This window comes from Pleurodeles waltl, chromosome 10 (assembly GCF_031143425.1).
Source record: "Pleurodeles waltl isolate 20211129_DDA chromosome 10, aPleWal1.hap1.20221129, whole genome shotgun sequence".
Classification (NCBI taxonomy): Eukaryota; Metazoa; Chordata; class Amphibia; order Caudata; family Salamandridae; genus Pleurodeles; species Pleurodeles waltl.
The window spans coordinates 233,842,416-233,860,905 of NC_090449.1; the positions used below are offsets into that span (position 1 = coordinate 233,842,416).

Genomic DNA, 18,490 nt, shown 5'->3' on the forward strand with positions numbered 1-18,490 from the left:
GACAAAAGATTTTGGTAAATTGTCAGGTTATGCTGTGAACTCCCCTAAAGACGTAGATAATGGCCTGGAATGTTGAGGGCTGGAAGCGATCAATAAAAAAGGACATGTAATATCTGGGAATAAACATCACTCAAGATTTAAGCAAGATTGCAAAATTTAGGGGTATATTTATAATGCCCTACCACCAACTTGCGCCACATTAACGTAATTATTTTTGATGCTAATGTGGCCCAACAAGGCCGAAATCCCCTTGCTGTATTTTCAAAGTGGTACAATGCATGCATTGCGCCACTCTGTAACCCTTTGTGCTACATTATGCCTGCGCCAGGCATAATGTATGCAAAGGAGGCGTTCCCCCGCTAGGGGAGCTGGAAAAATCTATGAGATTTCCTTGCGCCATTTTTTACAGCACTTTTAACGCCTGCTTATAAGCAGGCGTTAAAAGAGGGCTTCCATTCATTCGAATGGGGCCCTATGTAATCTGCAGGAGTAGCGCCAATATTTTGGCGCTACTCCTGCAGAGTACATCAATAGCGTCATGAGAAATTACGCTACTGCCCCCTACTCTGCGCCATGGTGAGCCGTATTTTAAATACAGCGCACACATGGTGGCAGAAGGGGGGTGCTAAGGGGCGCAGGGAAAGTGGTGCTGCACTCGTTGCAGCGCCACTTTCCATAAATCTGCCCCTTCATTTCAACAGGGTACTAGGAGAAGCAAGTACCTTACTAATGAGCTGGTTGCACCTGCTGTTAACAATATTTGGAACAACAAATCTTATAAAACTGATCATCCTGCCAAAATGTAGCTTTTTGTTCAACACTATCCCATTATATTTTTAGAAAGAGTGACTGGAGAAGATACAAGGGAAAGTAAACTCTTTTATTCGGGCATCTAAGGGTGCATGAATCTCACGAGAACTCTTTAGGAGGCACAACAGGGGGTATTGTCATTGACAGACTTTCAGTTGTAGGCGTGGGCCATTCAGCTGAAAAATAGCAGGCACTTACTTTTAAAGGAAGGATGTGGTGGTAGCCCACTGCTCATGGCCATGCTGAAAGAGATATGAGGGGGGAATTAAAGGTTTTTGTAAAAATTTGGGGACATTAAATTTTACAAGGTGAGGGGAAAGGTTTTACAGCTGGCAGCTTTCAACTGGGCGCAGTTATGTCGGGCAGGAGGCTCACATATTACAGCAGGTTTGTGCCGGTCTAGGGTTCGCTGGGTATCCCAGAATGTTTGGAGGATAAGACAGCATTGCCGCTTGGGGAGGGAGGCTTATGTGACTGAGCTCAGTTGTTTCAGGAGGGGAAGCTCCTTTCCTAGGAGGATCTGCAGAGGGAGACCAGGGGTAACATCTCCAAGTTTCAATATCTAAATATCTACAACTTGACAATTGGTCATGAACTGTGAGGACGAAGGCAGAGAACACAAATGAGTCAGAAGAACATCTGATGAAAGGGCAGCTGCAAAAGAAAGAGATTTCATTATGGTACTGGTTGATGTTGGAAATCATTAATGGGGATCGATCTACCAGAGGCTACTGACTTATGGCAAGAGTCAATGTGCACCCTTTATAGCACGGTAAAACCTGCAAATTTTGGAAGGAACCATTTGTTATCCCTCAATAAATCATACTGGACTCCAAAAAAGATTTCAAAGCTGAGGAGAGGATATCCATCAGCCTGCCCAATGTATAGCCTAGAAAAGGCGGATGACATCCATATGTTCATGGAATGCCCAAGGACTCAACAATACTGGGATGATGTGGGTAAGGTAATGAGCGGCATCCTAGTGAATATCAAGGTATGCTTGGAGCTGATAATGTTTGGGAGCACAGTGTCATACATAACGTTAAGTAAGGAAAACATTAAGTTACTGTTTTATCTAGTTCAGTTGGCGAGAAGGGGCATTTCTAGAAAATGGATAACAAAGTTAGCCCCCTCAAAATTGAATGGTTGGCCTCTGTCATGCACATTCAGAAAATGGATATGAATAATACTTCGGAAACAAGAGAACGGACATGGGCATCACTGATCAGTTGGAAAGAGGAAGGGCAGCAGTGGGGAGTAAAACTAGAACATTTAAGTAAAGAAGACCATTTACAATACTGAGTTTTGCCTATGACTAAGCCTCTGTCCTTGAAACTGTTCTATGATTACACCATGACCTGGATCTGGATAAAGTCGGTCACCATAGGCAGATTAATAAAGGTTGCAATATCTTCACATGCTGTCCAACTCAAGATTTCCTTATAAGACTCAAACCTGGTCCAAAGGAGATCTAAGGTGGCTAGCCGGAGATGAACGAGGACAAAAAAATAGGTTATTCCTCTTTATAATAAGCTCCATATCTGCCTAAAAGTACATTTTACTAATGAAAAATATGTGAAAGGAAATCTTGAAATAAAGACTGGTGGTTCTAATATGTAATATCTGGCTCTAAATACCCTTCCACCTTGGCTGTTGGCATATCAGAAATGTGTCTGACCTAAAGCCTTCCATGCATCCTCAATTAAGAACGACAGAGCCAAGATACAACCTTGTCACAGCACATTTGGAGTTGAACCCCATTCTCTCCTAGTTGTATCTGAGTCCATCAATCATTAAAGAGTTATTTTATGAAGTATTACAAATTGAAACGGCATACCTCAAGCTTGCGTTTTAGTTTATAAGGTTTTTCTACCAACTAAATCAAATTCATTTGAAAAAATAATAAAGGGAACGTAAAGAGGAACGTTTTTCACTTCTCCTAATTCCCAGAAATCCCCTCTGTTTCCTTATACTTCTCTTTCGGTTTCTCTTCGTTTCTTGTGGGACAGAAAAGACTGCCATTAGTGTATAATATTTTGCCCTCTATTACAATGCCTGGATCTGTGCAGATATCTTGTTCTTCAAATCTATTTTTCTGGAAGAGTTATTCTATTCACTGCTTAACTCTTCTTCCTTAGTTATAGCTCTTCGGCATTCTTTGACAACGGGGACCAACAAAAGATATTAGCCCATTAAACACATTTTTCTGAACAGCAGAGGGCACTGGCCGGAAAACCCCTTTTGCTGCATAAAAGGGCCATCTTGGGCTATTATTAAAAATCCATCAGTTTAAGAAGTCATATTTAATTGCTTGGGATTTACACCAGTCCTATGATGAGGAAGAAGACCAGGATGATAATCACCAGTCTAATCTTCATTATTGCAATTCTTATTCTCCTCTGCAGTTCTGGATGCCTCATATCCAGCTTTCACTTCTGGTTAAGACCTTGATTATTTTACACTGATTGAGAGATAACACAACAGCGCAAGTTGTCAGAGCTCTTTCTAGGATGTTTAATAAAAATAATTTGATGACATATAATATGCTTATCACGATGGCGTGAACACACACTTCATCGAAACAACTGGACAAAAAAGACTCCAAGTGATGAAGATTACCAGCTAGTAATCAAGGCATCGGTGAATACAGACAACACGTTTACTATGACTGCTATTACTCATTCTATTATGTGTAAGGTGATATTCTTGTAGAAAGAGAGCCTTAGGACTAAATTCAGGCAGCACACATGTGAACAAGGAAACCCCTCTGCCGAAATCCAGCCATGGCTCTATCAACGGCTGCATTACTTCACTGAGATGGTAAGCATATAGGCCCCTATTTACACATTTTTAGCGCCGCATTTGCGTCATTTTTTGATGCAAAAGCGTCGCAAACTTACAAAATACAATTGTATTTTGTAAGTTTGCACCACTTTTGCGTCAGAAAACGACGCAAGTGCAGCGCTAAAAAATATAAATAAGGGCAAAAGTCTGTAATGTGGCATATTCTTGAAGAACGAAGGGGCCACTTGTGAAAAGGGATCCTTGACATGTCACAACAATAAAATCCTGCCACATCACAAACAGGCGTAGTAATAGTTACAGCAGAATAAATGATGATGTCAGGGTTAAATAAGATTTTTACACAATGTATATGTTACCTTCAATACGATTAAAAACACATTAAATATGGTGATGTGACTGATGTTAATGGCACCATAAACATGTTTGTATTTGAAAAGAAGGAGGTATGTGATACCAGTGTATAGAACCTCTGCTGATCATACAGTTAGAAACCACATTACACTGCTAATCGTCAAATGCCATCAATAATGCCCAATACGTTTTAGCATATTTGTGTTTGTAAAAATGTGCCTTGTTGTTTAAAACCCGGCCGTAGAACATAGTTCTCAGGCATGTGCCACTAATCTGAGAGTACCAGGACTACCCTTGCAGAAGAAGAACTCAATGGAAACTACTTTAAACGGCCTACAAGGGAAACATAACCTGGTAAGGGCTTGGTTAGAAAAATGGCCCCAAAACGCAGTTTATAAAGTGGGTGGCACAATATACTTGTTACATCATCTGAATTGATAGTTCGGTTAACTATGGGCGGTAGCCTGGTGGCAGCTGCGGGAGGGAGTGGGAAAAGAACACCAAGGAGAATATATGTCAGAGATAGGTTACACCTATACATGAGAGTTGAACCAAGATGGTGGACAAAGTTTTGTATGTGTTACATAAAAATGGTTATGTAAACAATGTTTTTTTCCAAAATGTCAATAACAAAAAAGACTATATATATAACTCATGTAATCTCACCTGCATTATGCTCATCCATTGAGAAGGCTTTATTCTCCATGTAGCTCCTTGGAAGTTGTACATCTTCCTCAAAAGGTGTTTCACGCATTCGGGGTTGAGATGTATCAAAATAGTTTGGTGCACTCTCTTGCGGAGCTGGAACAATGGAGCAGTGGACTTCAATGATGGAGTGGAAGATGAGAAATACCCAACCATTTGACACCAGCGCTATTGCCAGGGTGGGATCAGTCCATGAGTCCTTTTTGTTCAGTTCTGCATTCCCATACAAGTACATGGTCATCCAAGCTACCCAGATGAGCACTGAGAGGAAGATTGTTATGATAAGAAATATTCCATTCTTCTTCCATTTCTTAAACTTTCCACAGACTGTAAAAAGTGACACTATGAAAGCAATCACCATCAGGACCATCACGTAAATTAAAGCCATGGTAAAATCCATTGGTTCAAAATCGCAAGATAACTTCTTGCCTCTGACCACTGTCAGTATCAGCCACTCTGTTGCGATGATGACTTGAACCAGCATGAGGCACAGTGCCACACTGGTTAAATGGCACCCAGAGGGACTCTTGCCATGCCGGACCAGCTTGCGTAGCCTCCAGCCTTGAACTAGCAAACACGAGAAGCACAAGGCAAACAGAACGCCCCAAAGAAACCTTCTGGTAGAGCAGATTGCTTCATCGATCTGTATGATGAACGCAAACGCCAAGCCAAAAAGACCAAGTGTTCCCATCAGAAAGAGAAAATGGATACCTAGTGGGCTTCTCTTCTCTTTTTCTTTGATGAAGGGGAGCCTCACCAGCAAAATCAACATCAGCAACAACGTGGTCAGAACCCCGGCTCCGGCAACGGCCTCCACCACAATTCCCCAGATGGAATCCAGGTCACACAGATAGATGTACTGTGGGAAAATATCCAATCCACATCCTCGGGAAGTGCTTGAGTTTTCAGAGGAGCCATAACTGATTACAAATAGGAGAAGGAAGATGAGGGCTGAATGGGTTTTCATTTTTTTCTGCAGAAAGAAAATAAAGATAATGTGAATGGAAATAAACGGATCTTCTCAGATGCCAAGAGTTTATTTTGCAGCAGGTGGGATTTGAATGCTCACTAGCTCACCATCTAACATTGTATTTCATGCATCCTCCCTCATCCCTCTCCATCCCCCTTTCTCATGATCACAGGCATTCAGAAGAACAATGTCTGCCCGGTTGCAGATGGATTCCTAAAAGGGCACCACTGTCACAAAGCTTTAAAGAAATGCAAGCTGTCAGTCACATCAACAGACAGGAATGAAAAGACGTACAACCAACACGCATGCATCAGATTATCACATTAAGAAGTCTGAGGCGGCTCTTTGTCCGGTCCCATTGACCAAATGCTGCGGATCGTTGTGAGAAAAGAATAATCTGTAGCAAACCACAATGGGCCAGAGAATGAAACACAGCGTTAACACAAGAGAAACGAGGAGAGGAAGGGAAGGAAATAGCGAACCCAAGTAGTGGGGGTCGCAGGGTTTTTCACTGCCTGTGGGAAATGTGTATATTTATGTGCTAACAATGTTTTTTACTTGTATGTATACGAATACGTTTCTAGGGATGAGCCCTAATCCCTTCCTTACTTTCAGGAGCTAACCCATGCAGTTGCAGAGGGCTTCGCCTGTCTTCTAACAAATGAAAAGCGGCATGAAAAAGTGCGGTGCCCTCTCTTTCCTCTGTGGGGAATTCTTTGCCATGTCTTACTTTAACTTGGGCTTTACTGTGGTGATGCTCTCTTTGGTGTAAACCCCAAAAAATGTGGAAACCTTGAAGGCACGAATAAGGGTCTGAGGATTTGTGTATTTTTCCCCCATTCAAGGAACACGTCAGGAAAGTTGTGTGGAACTTACAAGTAAATTATCCAAAATGCACTTTGAGGTATCTTGAGTGAAAACACAGCACAAGGCACACCTCTTGATCAATTTAGGGCTTGAACCAGTCATCTGCCACAAAAATGGGTGTGAAATTTCACACTGCCATTATTTCTAACATTTCGAGTAGCATGTAGTGCAAAACTGCTGGAATTAAGCATGCAACGAGAGTGAAACACAAATCTTTGCGAAGACCTAGCATTGATTTATGCCTATAATTTACAGAGATTTCCCAATTTGAGGAATTTGACAAAAATCTTGAGGTGTTCATCTGGAAGTCTCCACCTGTCGCAGATATGCAAGTGTACCCTGACCTGTATTCCACCTGGAAATTACTTGAGAAAGCCATTCCCCTACTCTACCTAAAAAGATGGGACTGTCTACAGAATTACACAAACATCGTGCCTAATTCACAAAGGTAAATTTACACTTCTTTGCAAGTTTACTTTTTTTGGTATTCACCAACTGCGAGTTAATAGTATGTTTACAACTGTGGAGACTCAAAAGTCGCGGTGGAGAACTCCACACATATGTAGGCATTTAGAGGAGATAATAAAAGAAAAGCAATGGAAAGCTGAAAGTCAAGACGAATGGGCCTGGAAGCGGATTAAATGAAAGATACGTTTTGAGCTTCATATGGAAGGTGTTATGATCAGTAATTGACTGCAAGGTCACATGCATTTAATTAAAGAATTTGCTGCCAGCACAGGAAAGTATCTCCTTCCAAAAAGAGCATCTGTAAAATGTGGAACTACAGCACGGATCTTGGCAGAGGAGTGGAGTGGTCGAGTGTGTTCATATTTCATGATGCAGACTCTGCCCCATGAAATATCTCTTGGACCAAACAGAATGCCTTGAACCGTATTCTTTGGCTAGTAGGAGGCCGATAGTTTACCCTGAGAGATTTTCAGGAGATTTTTTTGTCCACGTTGTCACAGACAGCATTTGAGTTAGTGTTGCCAGCACCCTAGTTGGTTCTCTCAGGTAGCTGTAAATTCATCTGACTGGAAGACCACTTCCATTAAAGTTTTCTGCAGATGTGGGGGCATATTTACAAGAAATGATGCATGGCTGCATTGCAGCAGTGATGCGTCAAAAATACTTACGATGCGCAGAAATCCGTTACAATGCCATGGAAGTGCTGTATTTACAGTACAGGGCACAATGGCACAAGGACCCAAGGTGCGTCAGAAATTCAGACGCATTTGTGGGAACTTTCCTGTACCAATTCAGCCCCAAAAAGTGGTGCATCGCTGAACCTGGCATCAAAGCTGACGCAACTTCAGCGATGCGTCGAAATTTAGAGATGCTGCGTCAGTTTTAATTACACAAGTAGAGCCTAATGTGTTAGGACCAATGTGAGAGACTGTTAAATGGTGGAATATCACCTTCTACACATTTACATTGGTCTTGGATGTAAGAGGTAATGTGCGCAGTATGGCTATGTGTCACATTACAGCAGGCATGGTCTCCTTATGTATATGTCGAGACCTGAGTATATGTGACACTGACATAGTGTGTGACACTGTAATGTAAGTGAATACAAGTATATGTTTGAATACATGTATTACCTACCTTATATGTGTACTTACCTGTTGTCCTTTGAAGTATGCAGACCTGGACTTTTGGACCCCTTTCTCCTTGGACAAGTGACAGTACTGGCCTGTACCTTGCAAATAATACACAACTTCACATAGCCTTGCTGCAGAGGATGATTAAATCATTGGTGCCATGGTCCCTGGTTGGTCAAAGGGTCCTACGACATGAGTGTCACATGTGTCGACCTACTACAACTAGTGGGGAGATGAAAAACAGACATCTTTCAGGGTGTGAAGTGACCTCAAATGGCCAGAATAAATTTTAAAAGCCAGTGCATCAGTCCCTACGCCTGGGTTTAGTAGGCACAGGAATTCTGACGCTTTGCGAGACTCATTTGACAGATGCGTCAAATAACGAAAAATGTTATACTTATCACTGTGTCAGTCGAAAGTGACTTTTTCCGATGGAATACTCACTCTGCATACATTAAAATCTCCGTGATGCAGCCGGATCCTGCGCAGATTTATTTCGACGTAGGCCCTTGAGAACTGATGCATTTGACCAAATGCGTCTCATTGTAAGTATGGAGCTAACAAAGCGCAACAGCTTCATCAAAAAAATTATGCAACAGTGGAGCAAGCTCCTTGTAAATATTCCCTGTGGTGTTTTTATTGGGCCAACGTCCTGTGTTTCTCTTCTCCATGGAGCTCATCAGTTTCCATACATCTTCTGGGTCCCAAAATATGTATTGCATGCCACTGTCTCTGCAAAGGCCTTTACCATTATGAAAATCATGAAATCCCCCAACACTCCCCTCCTCACCCCGCACAAAAAAAGAAACAGCTCTAGCTCTTTCCTCTATGTCCCAGTGACGTCAGGAAATAGGATGAACAAGGTTGTAGCCCATCAGGACACTGCCCACCTGCCATTCTACATCCAGCTTTGTGTAGCCCAGATTTTGGCTCCTCAAAAGTGACATGACTATGGTGCTTCATCTCTCTGTGGGTGGAGATGGTTTAAGCGACACTAGCATTCTGAGTTCTGTGTAAGGGTTACCTACAGGCATACAGCATACTTAATGTTATGAAGCCTTTCACATCGTAATTTTCTGCTTTCTCTGAGACACCACATATCCTAATATTTTGAGCTTTATGGAAATTTTCCAATTGCTTCAACCATCTCTTTAAGTCATCTTTGAGATTTAAAGCCAAAGCCACACCATCACAAACTTTGTTCACATCCGAGTGTAATTCTTTGACATATGTGGGCACTTCAAACTGCATGTTTTAGTTGTGTCACCCTTTTATCGAATGTCACCAGTGTGTCCTGCAGGGCGCCAAACATGGCAATGAGCAGTGAGGTGTTCTTACTGATGCACTGAAGCGTTTGCATTATGTCCATATCTGGAGAATGCTCAATAAATGTGTAGGAGGAGTACACCTGCTTGTCTTGATTTCCCTCCTATTTGCTGGCTAACTTTTTGAAGGTAAAAAAGTCAACTTTCTCTCTGTCTTTGTTAGGCTTTTTACAGGGCTTTGGCATGCTGACAGTGTCGCTTCTTAAGATCTATTTTGTCAGCTATCAAACTTTTTTGTCATCTACTCCACTAAGTACTTTTAATGGGTGGGTACTGTGAAACAGAGAGCAGTTGCACTTTATTAAAATGAAAGGGAGATTATGAGTATTTCTCATCAGGATGTAATACTTTTATGAGAATGGATTGGCACTTATTCGAGGCAATTCAATACTGTGGGATTAGCGAGTACCAATTCTTGTATATTTCCGATTCCAACCCTGAATCCACTGCATTCTACTGCCCGCTCCTGGCCATGCCCTGGTCACGCCTCGGCCTTCTTGTTTTATGAAATTTCCAAGATACGGTTGTGGTCGCTGATGTGCATTTTAAGATCACTGGCAGCCCACAAACAATAATTTGCAAAACTCTAATTCAGAACTAGATGCTCCTCTTCGGCTCAAGCTCTGGGGGTTTACTTACTATCCAGTTATACCTTTTTGCCTTTCAGTTTTAGAGTGGCACTGAAAACAATGGAGTGGCTAGGTTCTAACCCTGGCTGGTACAGACATTCTGCTCCAACATTCCAATGTTTGTCTTTCTGTTTCTTCCTTTTAAACGTATTATAGCATCCTAATCTCAGTGTGTGGATGATTCGAATAACCTAATAGCTCACATGGCTCGGGCTATACCACTCATTAAACCTCTTCTACATTTTTGTTGGTTCATGTCTATGGCTCAGACCTTAAACTCTAGTAGACAGCCCTTAATGACTGGTATAGCCCTCTGCAGTAAGCTATAATGCTGGTACAACAGTGGAATGTTGCAAGCTCCACAGAAGACAATGGTGTCTCACAGGGCCAATGTGATTGTGTATAACTGATCTGGAATGTCATTTTTAGGTTGAGCATAGCAGCGCACAGCCTCTGCTTTTCCGACATGTTGGTATGTAGCTGGGCTTTTAACAATGCCCACATAATGCCCATCACTACCACTCGTTTGTGGGCTTGCCTTTCAAAAATCCTTTGATGACATTGGTAAATGGCTTACGTTTGTCCCTCCTTGGGGAGGTTTTGTTACCGCCTTGGTTATCGCCCCTGTTACATGGCTAATTGCACATTTGCCAGTAACTTTGACTACGAGTGAACTTCTTTTTCCTTTTGTCTCTTCACGCTGATGCTCATGGCGGCCGTGGCGCTGTAAATTGGCTTGCTTCTGTGAAACTGTTTTACTTTTAATTTTCAATTTATGTGGCAAGAAAAGTCTGCTTAGGAGTTTACAACGCTAAAAGCTCTATCTCAAGCAAATGCGAGACCTGTTGCATTGCAAATGCCTGTTCTACTGCTGTTGTACTGCTCTGAATGTGTAGCTGAATTTACTTTTTGGATGGAGTAAACAAGCGTGGTTCGGCTGTATTGTTTAGCGTTTGTAAAAAAAAAAGCAAAGTAATACTATTTGAAAAAAATGTAGATTACTGAGGATAGCGTGAAATGTCAAGCTATCATGAAACCATTATGTGATTAAAATAACTAGGATTTAGGGGTTGAATAATTAACACAAAAAATGAAGTGCAGCGCATACTGTCTTTGAAAATAAAAGTCTTTTTGTCTGACAACTTATAAAGTCTCTATATTTCAGAATTTTTGGAATACCAGGACAGGATGTTACAACTACTAAATAAACACAATTGAACAAAATGTTTAATAATCAACAGATAACCTCCAGAAAGTAACACAATAAAGAATGTCTTCTATTTACAAGCTGTTATCAATCTTCGGTATGAGAAGCACGCCTAGACAATAACTAGTTTAAATCAGAAAAAAACACTTCAGTAAAGTAAACCCTCATTTAGTGTCAAAGATAGGTAGGCTAAGGTTCAGATATCAGCTTCTCCCGACCTCGGAGAGAGATGATTTACCAGGCGTCTTTGCTTGAATACAGACGCATGCGCGTGAGTAAACATTAACACGGGAGTAGTGTGGGTAATACAGGGGTTAAGGACTAAGGATGTATTGCTGTTGAGTGCCATCATTAAGTAGGTACTTTGGTTTTTCCGACTTACAGTTTGTAGTGTGAGTATTTTTTTCAGATTCAAAGATCCCACAAGAGTATGCCTCACAAATCTACGAAATGTGTAGATTTCCATGATTACTCATACTTTACTACATTTACTCTGGAAGACTTTATGCAGTGCGAACAATCTGCTAGAAGTAAGTGCTGCGTAAGTACGCATCTACACAGTCAGCTTATTTTATCTGTTTTCTAAAATAAAAAACTTTTTACCTCTGGGCAAAAGCGCCTCCCAGCACCCACACGGTTTGTTTGGGGCACTCTTAACACCCAGAGGGCACATTTATGTGAGCAAATGAGGTGTGAACATTAATAGGAATGCATGTGCATTCTCCCAACAGTCCAACGCAGGATTCCCGAAAATTCCAAATGGCCGTTTCCAGTGGAACTCCCCTTTTCACATCTATGATAGACTTACTGTGAAAATAAAATTCACTAACTTGGCAAATTTCCACAGCAGTAATTTAATATGCAGTCATAGGTTCTGCACATCCTGAGTTGGTAAATCAGATTTGAAAATGCCACTCTCATAAAATGTTCAAATACTACAGACCATCCAGAATGCTAGAGCAAGACTCATACTGGTTCTCCCATGTCGCACCCACATCACCACTGACTTAAAAAATACCCAACTAGCTCCTGGTTCAGAAGAGATGGCAGTTCAAGCTCCTCACCCACGCATCCAAGGCCCTGCATGACTCCAGACCCGCCTACATCAACCACCGCCTGAGATTTCACAAACCAGCCGGACTCATTCGCGCTGGTCCATTGCCCCTGCATACAATGCAGCAGAACAGGAGGAAGCTGCTTCTCCTAACTCGTAGCCAGAGCCACTTATGACCTCCATCTGCACTTCAGGACCTACCTCACTCTACAGGAGTTCTGAAGGATGCTGAAAACCTGGCTCTTTAACTTAGACCCTGGACCCTGCCAGTGCCTGGATAATCTCACGGGTGAGAAGTCGCGCTTTACATGTTGACTGATTGATCTATGAAATGGCTGTGTTGTTTCATTTTTTAGTCTGGCCTTAGGGACACCTGTAGCTGTCTCATCAACCTCATGTTTTCCAAAACAATTATCATAAAATGACATACATGTGTTTATAGGTATAGGCTTTCGGTCATCCCACTCACCGGTCTGTTCAACTGTCATTCAACATTTCATTTAGCCAATTCCAACCTACAGCGCGGGCAATCGGTCAGCCCACTTCAGCTATTAGCTGTCTCCACTGCGAGCAACAGCAGCTTGCTCTTGCACATCCACCTAAAAGAAGTGGATTTTAGTGTCACAGTTGGTAGGCAATCTGTGCTTTTATTTCTGCCACCAGCAGCAGATGTTGCAGTTTTTACTCAAGCTTACCAGACTGTGTGGCTGTTTTGTTGCCAAAGATATATTGAGGCTTACTAAGAACATGCAGGGGGGCTGGAATCCGCCAAGTGCTTATTGCTGAATTTCATTCCCTGTTGCGTTCATTTGCCTGCTTTTCATTTATGTCCTAGCTTATCAGTCATGTGTTTATCCTTCCATTGTAGCACAGCCTCTCCACCATCAATTTTGATTGGTTGGCTTCAATGCTTCCACTGCTTGCTTTTCAAGCACTTATTTTGTTTTGGTTAAGTACGCCACAAGGGTTCAAGTGTTTTCCAGCTTTATCCCTCATGTACTTCTTTCCTCCTGCATTCTGTGTTGCTTCCTGTTGCAGGTGTGCTTCTGCTTCCCTTCCTCATGTTACACTTGCTCTTGTGTACTCCCCTGTTGCTTTCACTGGTGCCTCTCACCTGCCTGCTCCATGTTACTCTCTTGCCCCTTGCTTCTCCACAGCCACCATGTTGTTTACCCCCACAGGCACCCTGTGTATTACCCTACCTGTGGCTTCCATGATGTTCCCTCCCACACCCTTCAAAAAATGCTTTTGCCCATTTTTTAAAATGTTTTATTTGGCAATCCAACTTGGACCAGCAAAAAAAGGAGGGAAAAAAAGTGCTTGTGTCATTTTGTAGATGTGTGTATCATGTGTGGTGCTTGTGCCTACAAAATGACATGGGCGACTGCCTAAGCTGTTTTTCTAATTTAGCCATGTGGCACAGCACGAGGAACGCTGTACAGCATCACAAAAAACTACTGACACGTCCAGTAGGTCTCAAAGGTGAGACCTAGTGGCTTTGCCAATGCTTGTTAATTTTAGTTATTTTTACACTTTTGCAGCCCAATCCACAAACAGTATTTTGTAGTATGTGAAGTAGAACTACAGGGAGTGCAGAATTATTAGGCAAATGAGTATTTTGACCACATCATCCTCTTTATGCATGTTGTCTTACTCCAAGCTGTATATGCTCGAAAGCCTACTACCAATTAAGCATATTAGGTGATGTGCATCTCTGTAATGAGAAGGGGTGTGGTCTAATGACATCAACACCCTATATCAGGTGTGCATAATTATTAGGCAACTTCCTTTCCTTTGGCAAAATGGGTCAAAAGAAGGACTTGACAGGCTCAGAAAAGTCAAAAATAGTGAGATATCTTGCAGAGGGATGCAGCACTCTTAAAATTGCAAAGCTTCTGAAGCGTGATCATCGAACAATCAAGCGTTTCATTCAAAATAGTCAACAGGGTCGCAAGAAGCGTGTGGAAAAACCAAGGCGCAAAATAACTGCCCATGAACTGAGAAAAGTCAAGCGTGCAGCTGCCACAATGCCACTTGCCACCAGTTTGGCCATATTTCAGAGCTGCAACATCACTGGAGTGCCCAAAAGCACAAGGTGTGCAATACTCAGAGACATGGCCAAGGTAAGAAAGGCTGAAAGACGACCACCACTGAACAAGACACACAAGCTGAAACGTCAAGACTGGGCCAAGAAATATCTCAAGACTGATTTTTCTAAGGTTTTATGGACTGATGAAATGAGAGTGAGTCTTGATGGGCCAGATGTATGGGCCCGTGGCTGGATTGGTAAAGGGCAGAGAGCTCCAGTCCGACTCAGACGCCAGCAAGGTGGAGGTGGAGTACTGGTTTGGGCTGGTATCATCAAAGATGAGCTTGTGGGGCCTTTTCGAGTTGAGGATGGAGTCAAGCTCAACTCCCAGTCCTACTGCCAGTTCCTGGAAGACACCTTCTTCAAGCAGTGGTACAGGAAGAAGTCTGCATCCTTCAAGAAAAACATGATTTTCATGCAGGACAATGCTCCATCACACGCGTCCAAGTACTCCACAGCGTGGCTGGCAAGAAAGGGTATAAAAGAAGGAAATCTAATGACATGGCCTCCTTGTTCACCTGATCTGAACCCCATTGAGAACCTGTGGTCCATCATCAAATGTGAGATTTACAAGGAGGGAAAACAGTACACCTCTCTGAACAGTGTCTGGGAGGCTGTGGTTGCTGCTGCACGCAATGTTGATGGTGAACAGATCAAAACACTGACAGAATCCATGGATGGCAGGCTTTTGAGTGTCCTTGCAAAGAAAGGTGGCTATATTGGTCACTGATTTGTTTTTGTTTTGTTTTTGAATGTCAGAAATGTATATTTGTGAATGTTGAGATGTTATATTGGTTTCACTGGTAATGATAAATAATTGAAATGGGTATATATTTTTTTTTGTTAAGTTGCCTAATAATTATGCACAGTGATAGTCACCTGCACACACAGATATCCCCCTAACATAGCTACAACTAAAAACAAACTAAAAACTACTTCCAAAAATATTCAGTTTTGATATTAATGAGTTTTTTGGGTTCATTGAGAACATGGTTGTTGTTCACTAATAAAATTAATCCTCAAAAATACAACTTGCCTAATAATTCTGCACTCCCTGTATTAATGCATGTTTAATTTAATGGGTTAATATACTGTAACATTTTATTTTTATTAGTTCTCAGTTTATATAATAGAATAGTATATATGAATTAGTATTATACTTTAAGTTAAAGTATTTTAATACTTTTTTTTAAAGAATAATAAACATCAATATTTTTACCTATACTTTCCCACTACAAGATCTCCTCTAAGGTGGGAGAAAGCTCCACCTACATGTGAAAAGTTATTAGTGATAATTTTGCACATATAAATTCAATCTTAGATGTCTCCACCCCCTGAAATGAGGAGGTGGAGACCTCTAAGTCTACATTTAGGTGTAAATCTATATGCAAAATGGTGAATAGCAAAAAGTGTTGACTTATATCTAGCTGTAGTACTAAATATATGCATGAACAAGTCTACAGATTTACATTAATGTTTGTTTCACATGTTGTGTCAAGACTAAGGGCCTCATTACGGGTCTGGCGGTCTTCAGACCACAGACTTGTGGTGCCGGTCAAACCGTGGCAGCTTTGATGGTCTGACTGCCAAATTATGACTTTGGTGGTCAGACTGCCAAAGGGCAGCCATCCCTGCAGGGAATATGGTTCCCTACGGCATGACGGCCGTCATACAACCCCCTTTTCCGTCAGCCTTTTCATGGCTGGGACCCTGCCATGAAAAGGCTGCCGGAAAGTTAGTGCAGGAGGCCACAGGAGGGCCCCTACATTGCCCACCACCATGTTGTGAGCAATACAGGGCCCCCCTGCCCAGCACCGTCAAAATGCGCACTGTCTGCTATGCAGACAGTGCGCATTCTGAGGGTGCCGGTCAGCCCTCTCTGTGCTACGAGATAGCACTCCACTTCTTTAAGGGAGCAGAGTGCTATCTCGAAGCACTGTTCCCCCTGAATTCAATGGCAGGAAAGCTCTATTTCAAGGTTACCACCAGTCAGCTAGGTCAGACCGGCGGAAAAGTAGGACGGAGAAGGCATAATGGAGGTGGCATCCTCCCCGCGAGCTTGAATCACATAATGAGCCCCTTTGACCCTAATTAGCTGTTCAGCGGTCTGACCACCAGAACTCCAATACAGCAGTGGCAAGTTCCATGGAGCCGTCAAGCCAGCGGCCTCCCCACAGCAGTATTACGATGTTGCCGCCGCACACAGCACATTTGTAATGCGCACTGTCTGCCACTGCTGACAGTGCGCATTCCGAGTGTGCTGACAGGGGGGGCCCTGTTCTGCCCACGACCATAGGGGTCCTTTTAGCCCCAACTCTGCCTTTCCACCAGACTTTTCATGGCAGGGACCATGCCATGAAAAGGCTGGTGGAAAGTAAAGTTGTGATCAGCACAGCAGTGTCGAACTCAGCACCACTGTTGACGACCACGACTTTCACCGCCGACAACCCGTCAGTCGTGGCGGTTTGACCACCAGATTCGTAATCTGGTGGTTGGACCACCAAGAATGCAGCAATCGGACCGCCCCACGGCAGGTATTGTGGTCCTATGGACCACCGTACTCATAATCAGGCACTAACTGTTTGTCAATACATATTACTAATTACAAAACAGGCAGATTTTAGAAATTTTATGCTGCATATCCTTTAACAGTAATGTTGTTAGTTTCAAATTGCATAAGCCTATTTCAATAATAGCTCATACATTTGAATTACAACAGCCTTCTCAGAAGTAGGTAAACAGATTCTTCCTGCTGATGTCGTGTTTTCGTGGGTTTAAAGATTCCTAAAAGCTAAAAATATGCATAGGAGTTTCCCCTACTCTGCAAGAATGCTGATGAGACAGTGTTGCATCCTGGATCAGTACAACTTGTGCTTCTGCCTTTCCTCTACAGTGACTCCTTGTATCTTTGGCTGCTTACCAGTGTTGAGAAGTCACTCATACTATTCTGTAACGGTAACTATTTCCTGGCTGAGCCAAAGCATTTGAGGTAGCTGTTGTTGCATAGTGCTTGTGCAGAGTATCCAATGAATACGTTCAGGGGAATCACAACCGTAAAATGTATGGCACGATCAATTGTACTGAGAGGACTTGCAACGTTGTATATTAGAGCAAAAGTGGCACCTAATGTGCAATGTGCATAAACAGTCCTGAAGATGGTCTTGTGTATTTTATATGCCTGATACCGAAAAGTCAATGGTGGTTCCACTTCTTTGCCTCCTGTGATCAGTGCCCATTACTCATCCATTTTATTCACTGGACTGATTTCCTATAATGAGTGGACTTGGTCATATATTTATATAATACCATCACATGCATCAAAATGTGTGTTCTTTGTACATAGAGATTGTATGGCTTTTGTTAGCCTTGTACCCCATGTACATATATACATTGTATTTAAAAAGCATTATAAACTGTATTAACTGAAAATTTGCACGCTTATGCTGTTCCTACTCTTTATTTTTGATTTGTTCTACTTTTCACTTTATTTTCAAAGTTGTTGCATTGATTCAATCTATTTGGCACTTTTTGGGACAGGCAAATAATTTATAATTGCATAAGTATTGGTGTAAATGGTCCCCTGGATGGCCATTTACCTTGAAGTATTTTGAAAAAGGGCAGAGGGATGTCAAAATTAATGTGTAACTGCATGCACCCACTTGATGCAAAACCGAAAAAAAATACTTTGTGTTACTTTGGGGATAATGATTAATGCAAATCAGGATTTTCACTGGAAAGTAAATCACAAAAACAGCACTTTTACAGTTTTGTGATGCAACCCAGCAAAAAATGTTGGTAAATGTGTTACTTGAAGTTGAGCTGGATCTTGTCTTCAATGAAAAACTAGGTGAATTTCAAGTCAGAAAAAAATGTTGTTTCTCTCTTTCAAAGTTTTCTAACTGATTTTCTTAGGGGCCTATTCGTGGGATAAACAGTCCATTTCTGATTAGACTATGCTAACACTCCTTAAATGGATATTGTATTTATGTGTACTTATTTCTATAGCACAAACGAACCCAAACAGCAGCAGAGTGCTATACATGGTCAAAGACAAGTATAAAATCAAGGAGGAATAGG

General features: G+C 42.0%; 1 protein-coding gene across 2 annotated transcripts in view; it reads right to left on the reverse strand.

Annotated features, from left to right (window-relative positions):
- Positions 1-18,490, reverse strand: part of GPRC5B (G protein-coupled receptor class C group 5 member B) — a 174,563-nt gene that overhangs the window by 92,026 nt on the left and 64,047 nt on the right. For both annotated transcript variants that reach the window (XM_069210257.1, XM_069210258.1), the window contains exon 2: positions 4,633-5,644. In XM_069210257.1, the coding sequence (XP_069066358.1) occupies positions 4,633-5,638 (1,006 nt within the window). In that variant the 5' untranslated portion in view covers positions 5,639-5,644. The remainder of the gene's footprint in view (positions 1-4,632; positions 5,645-18,490) is intronic.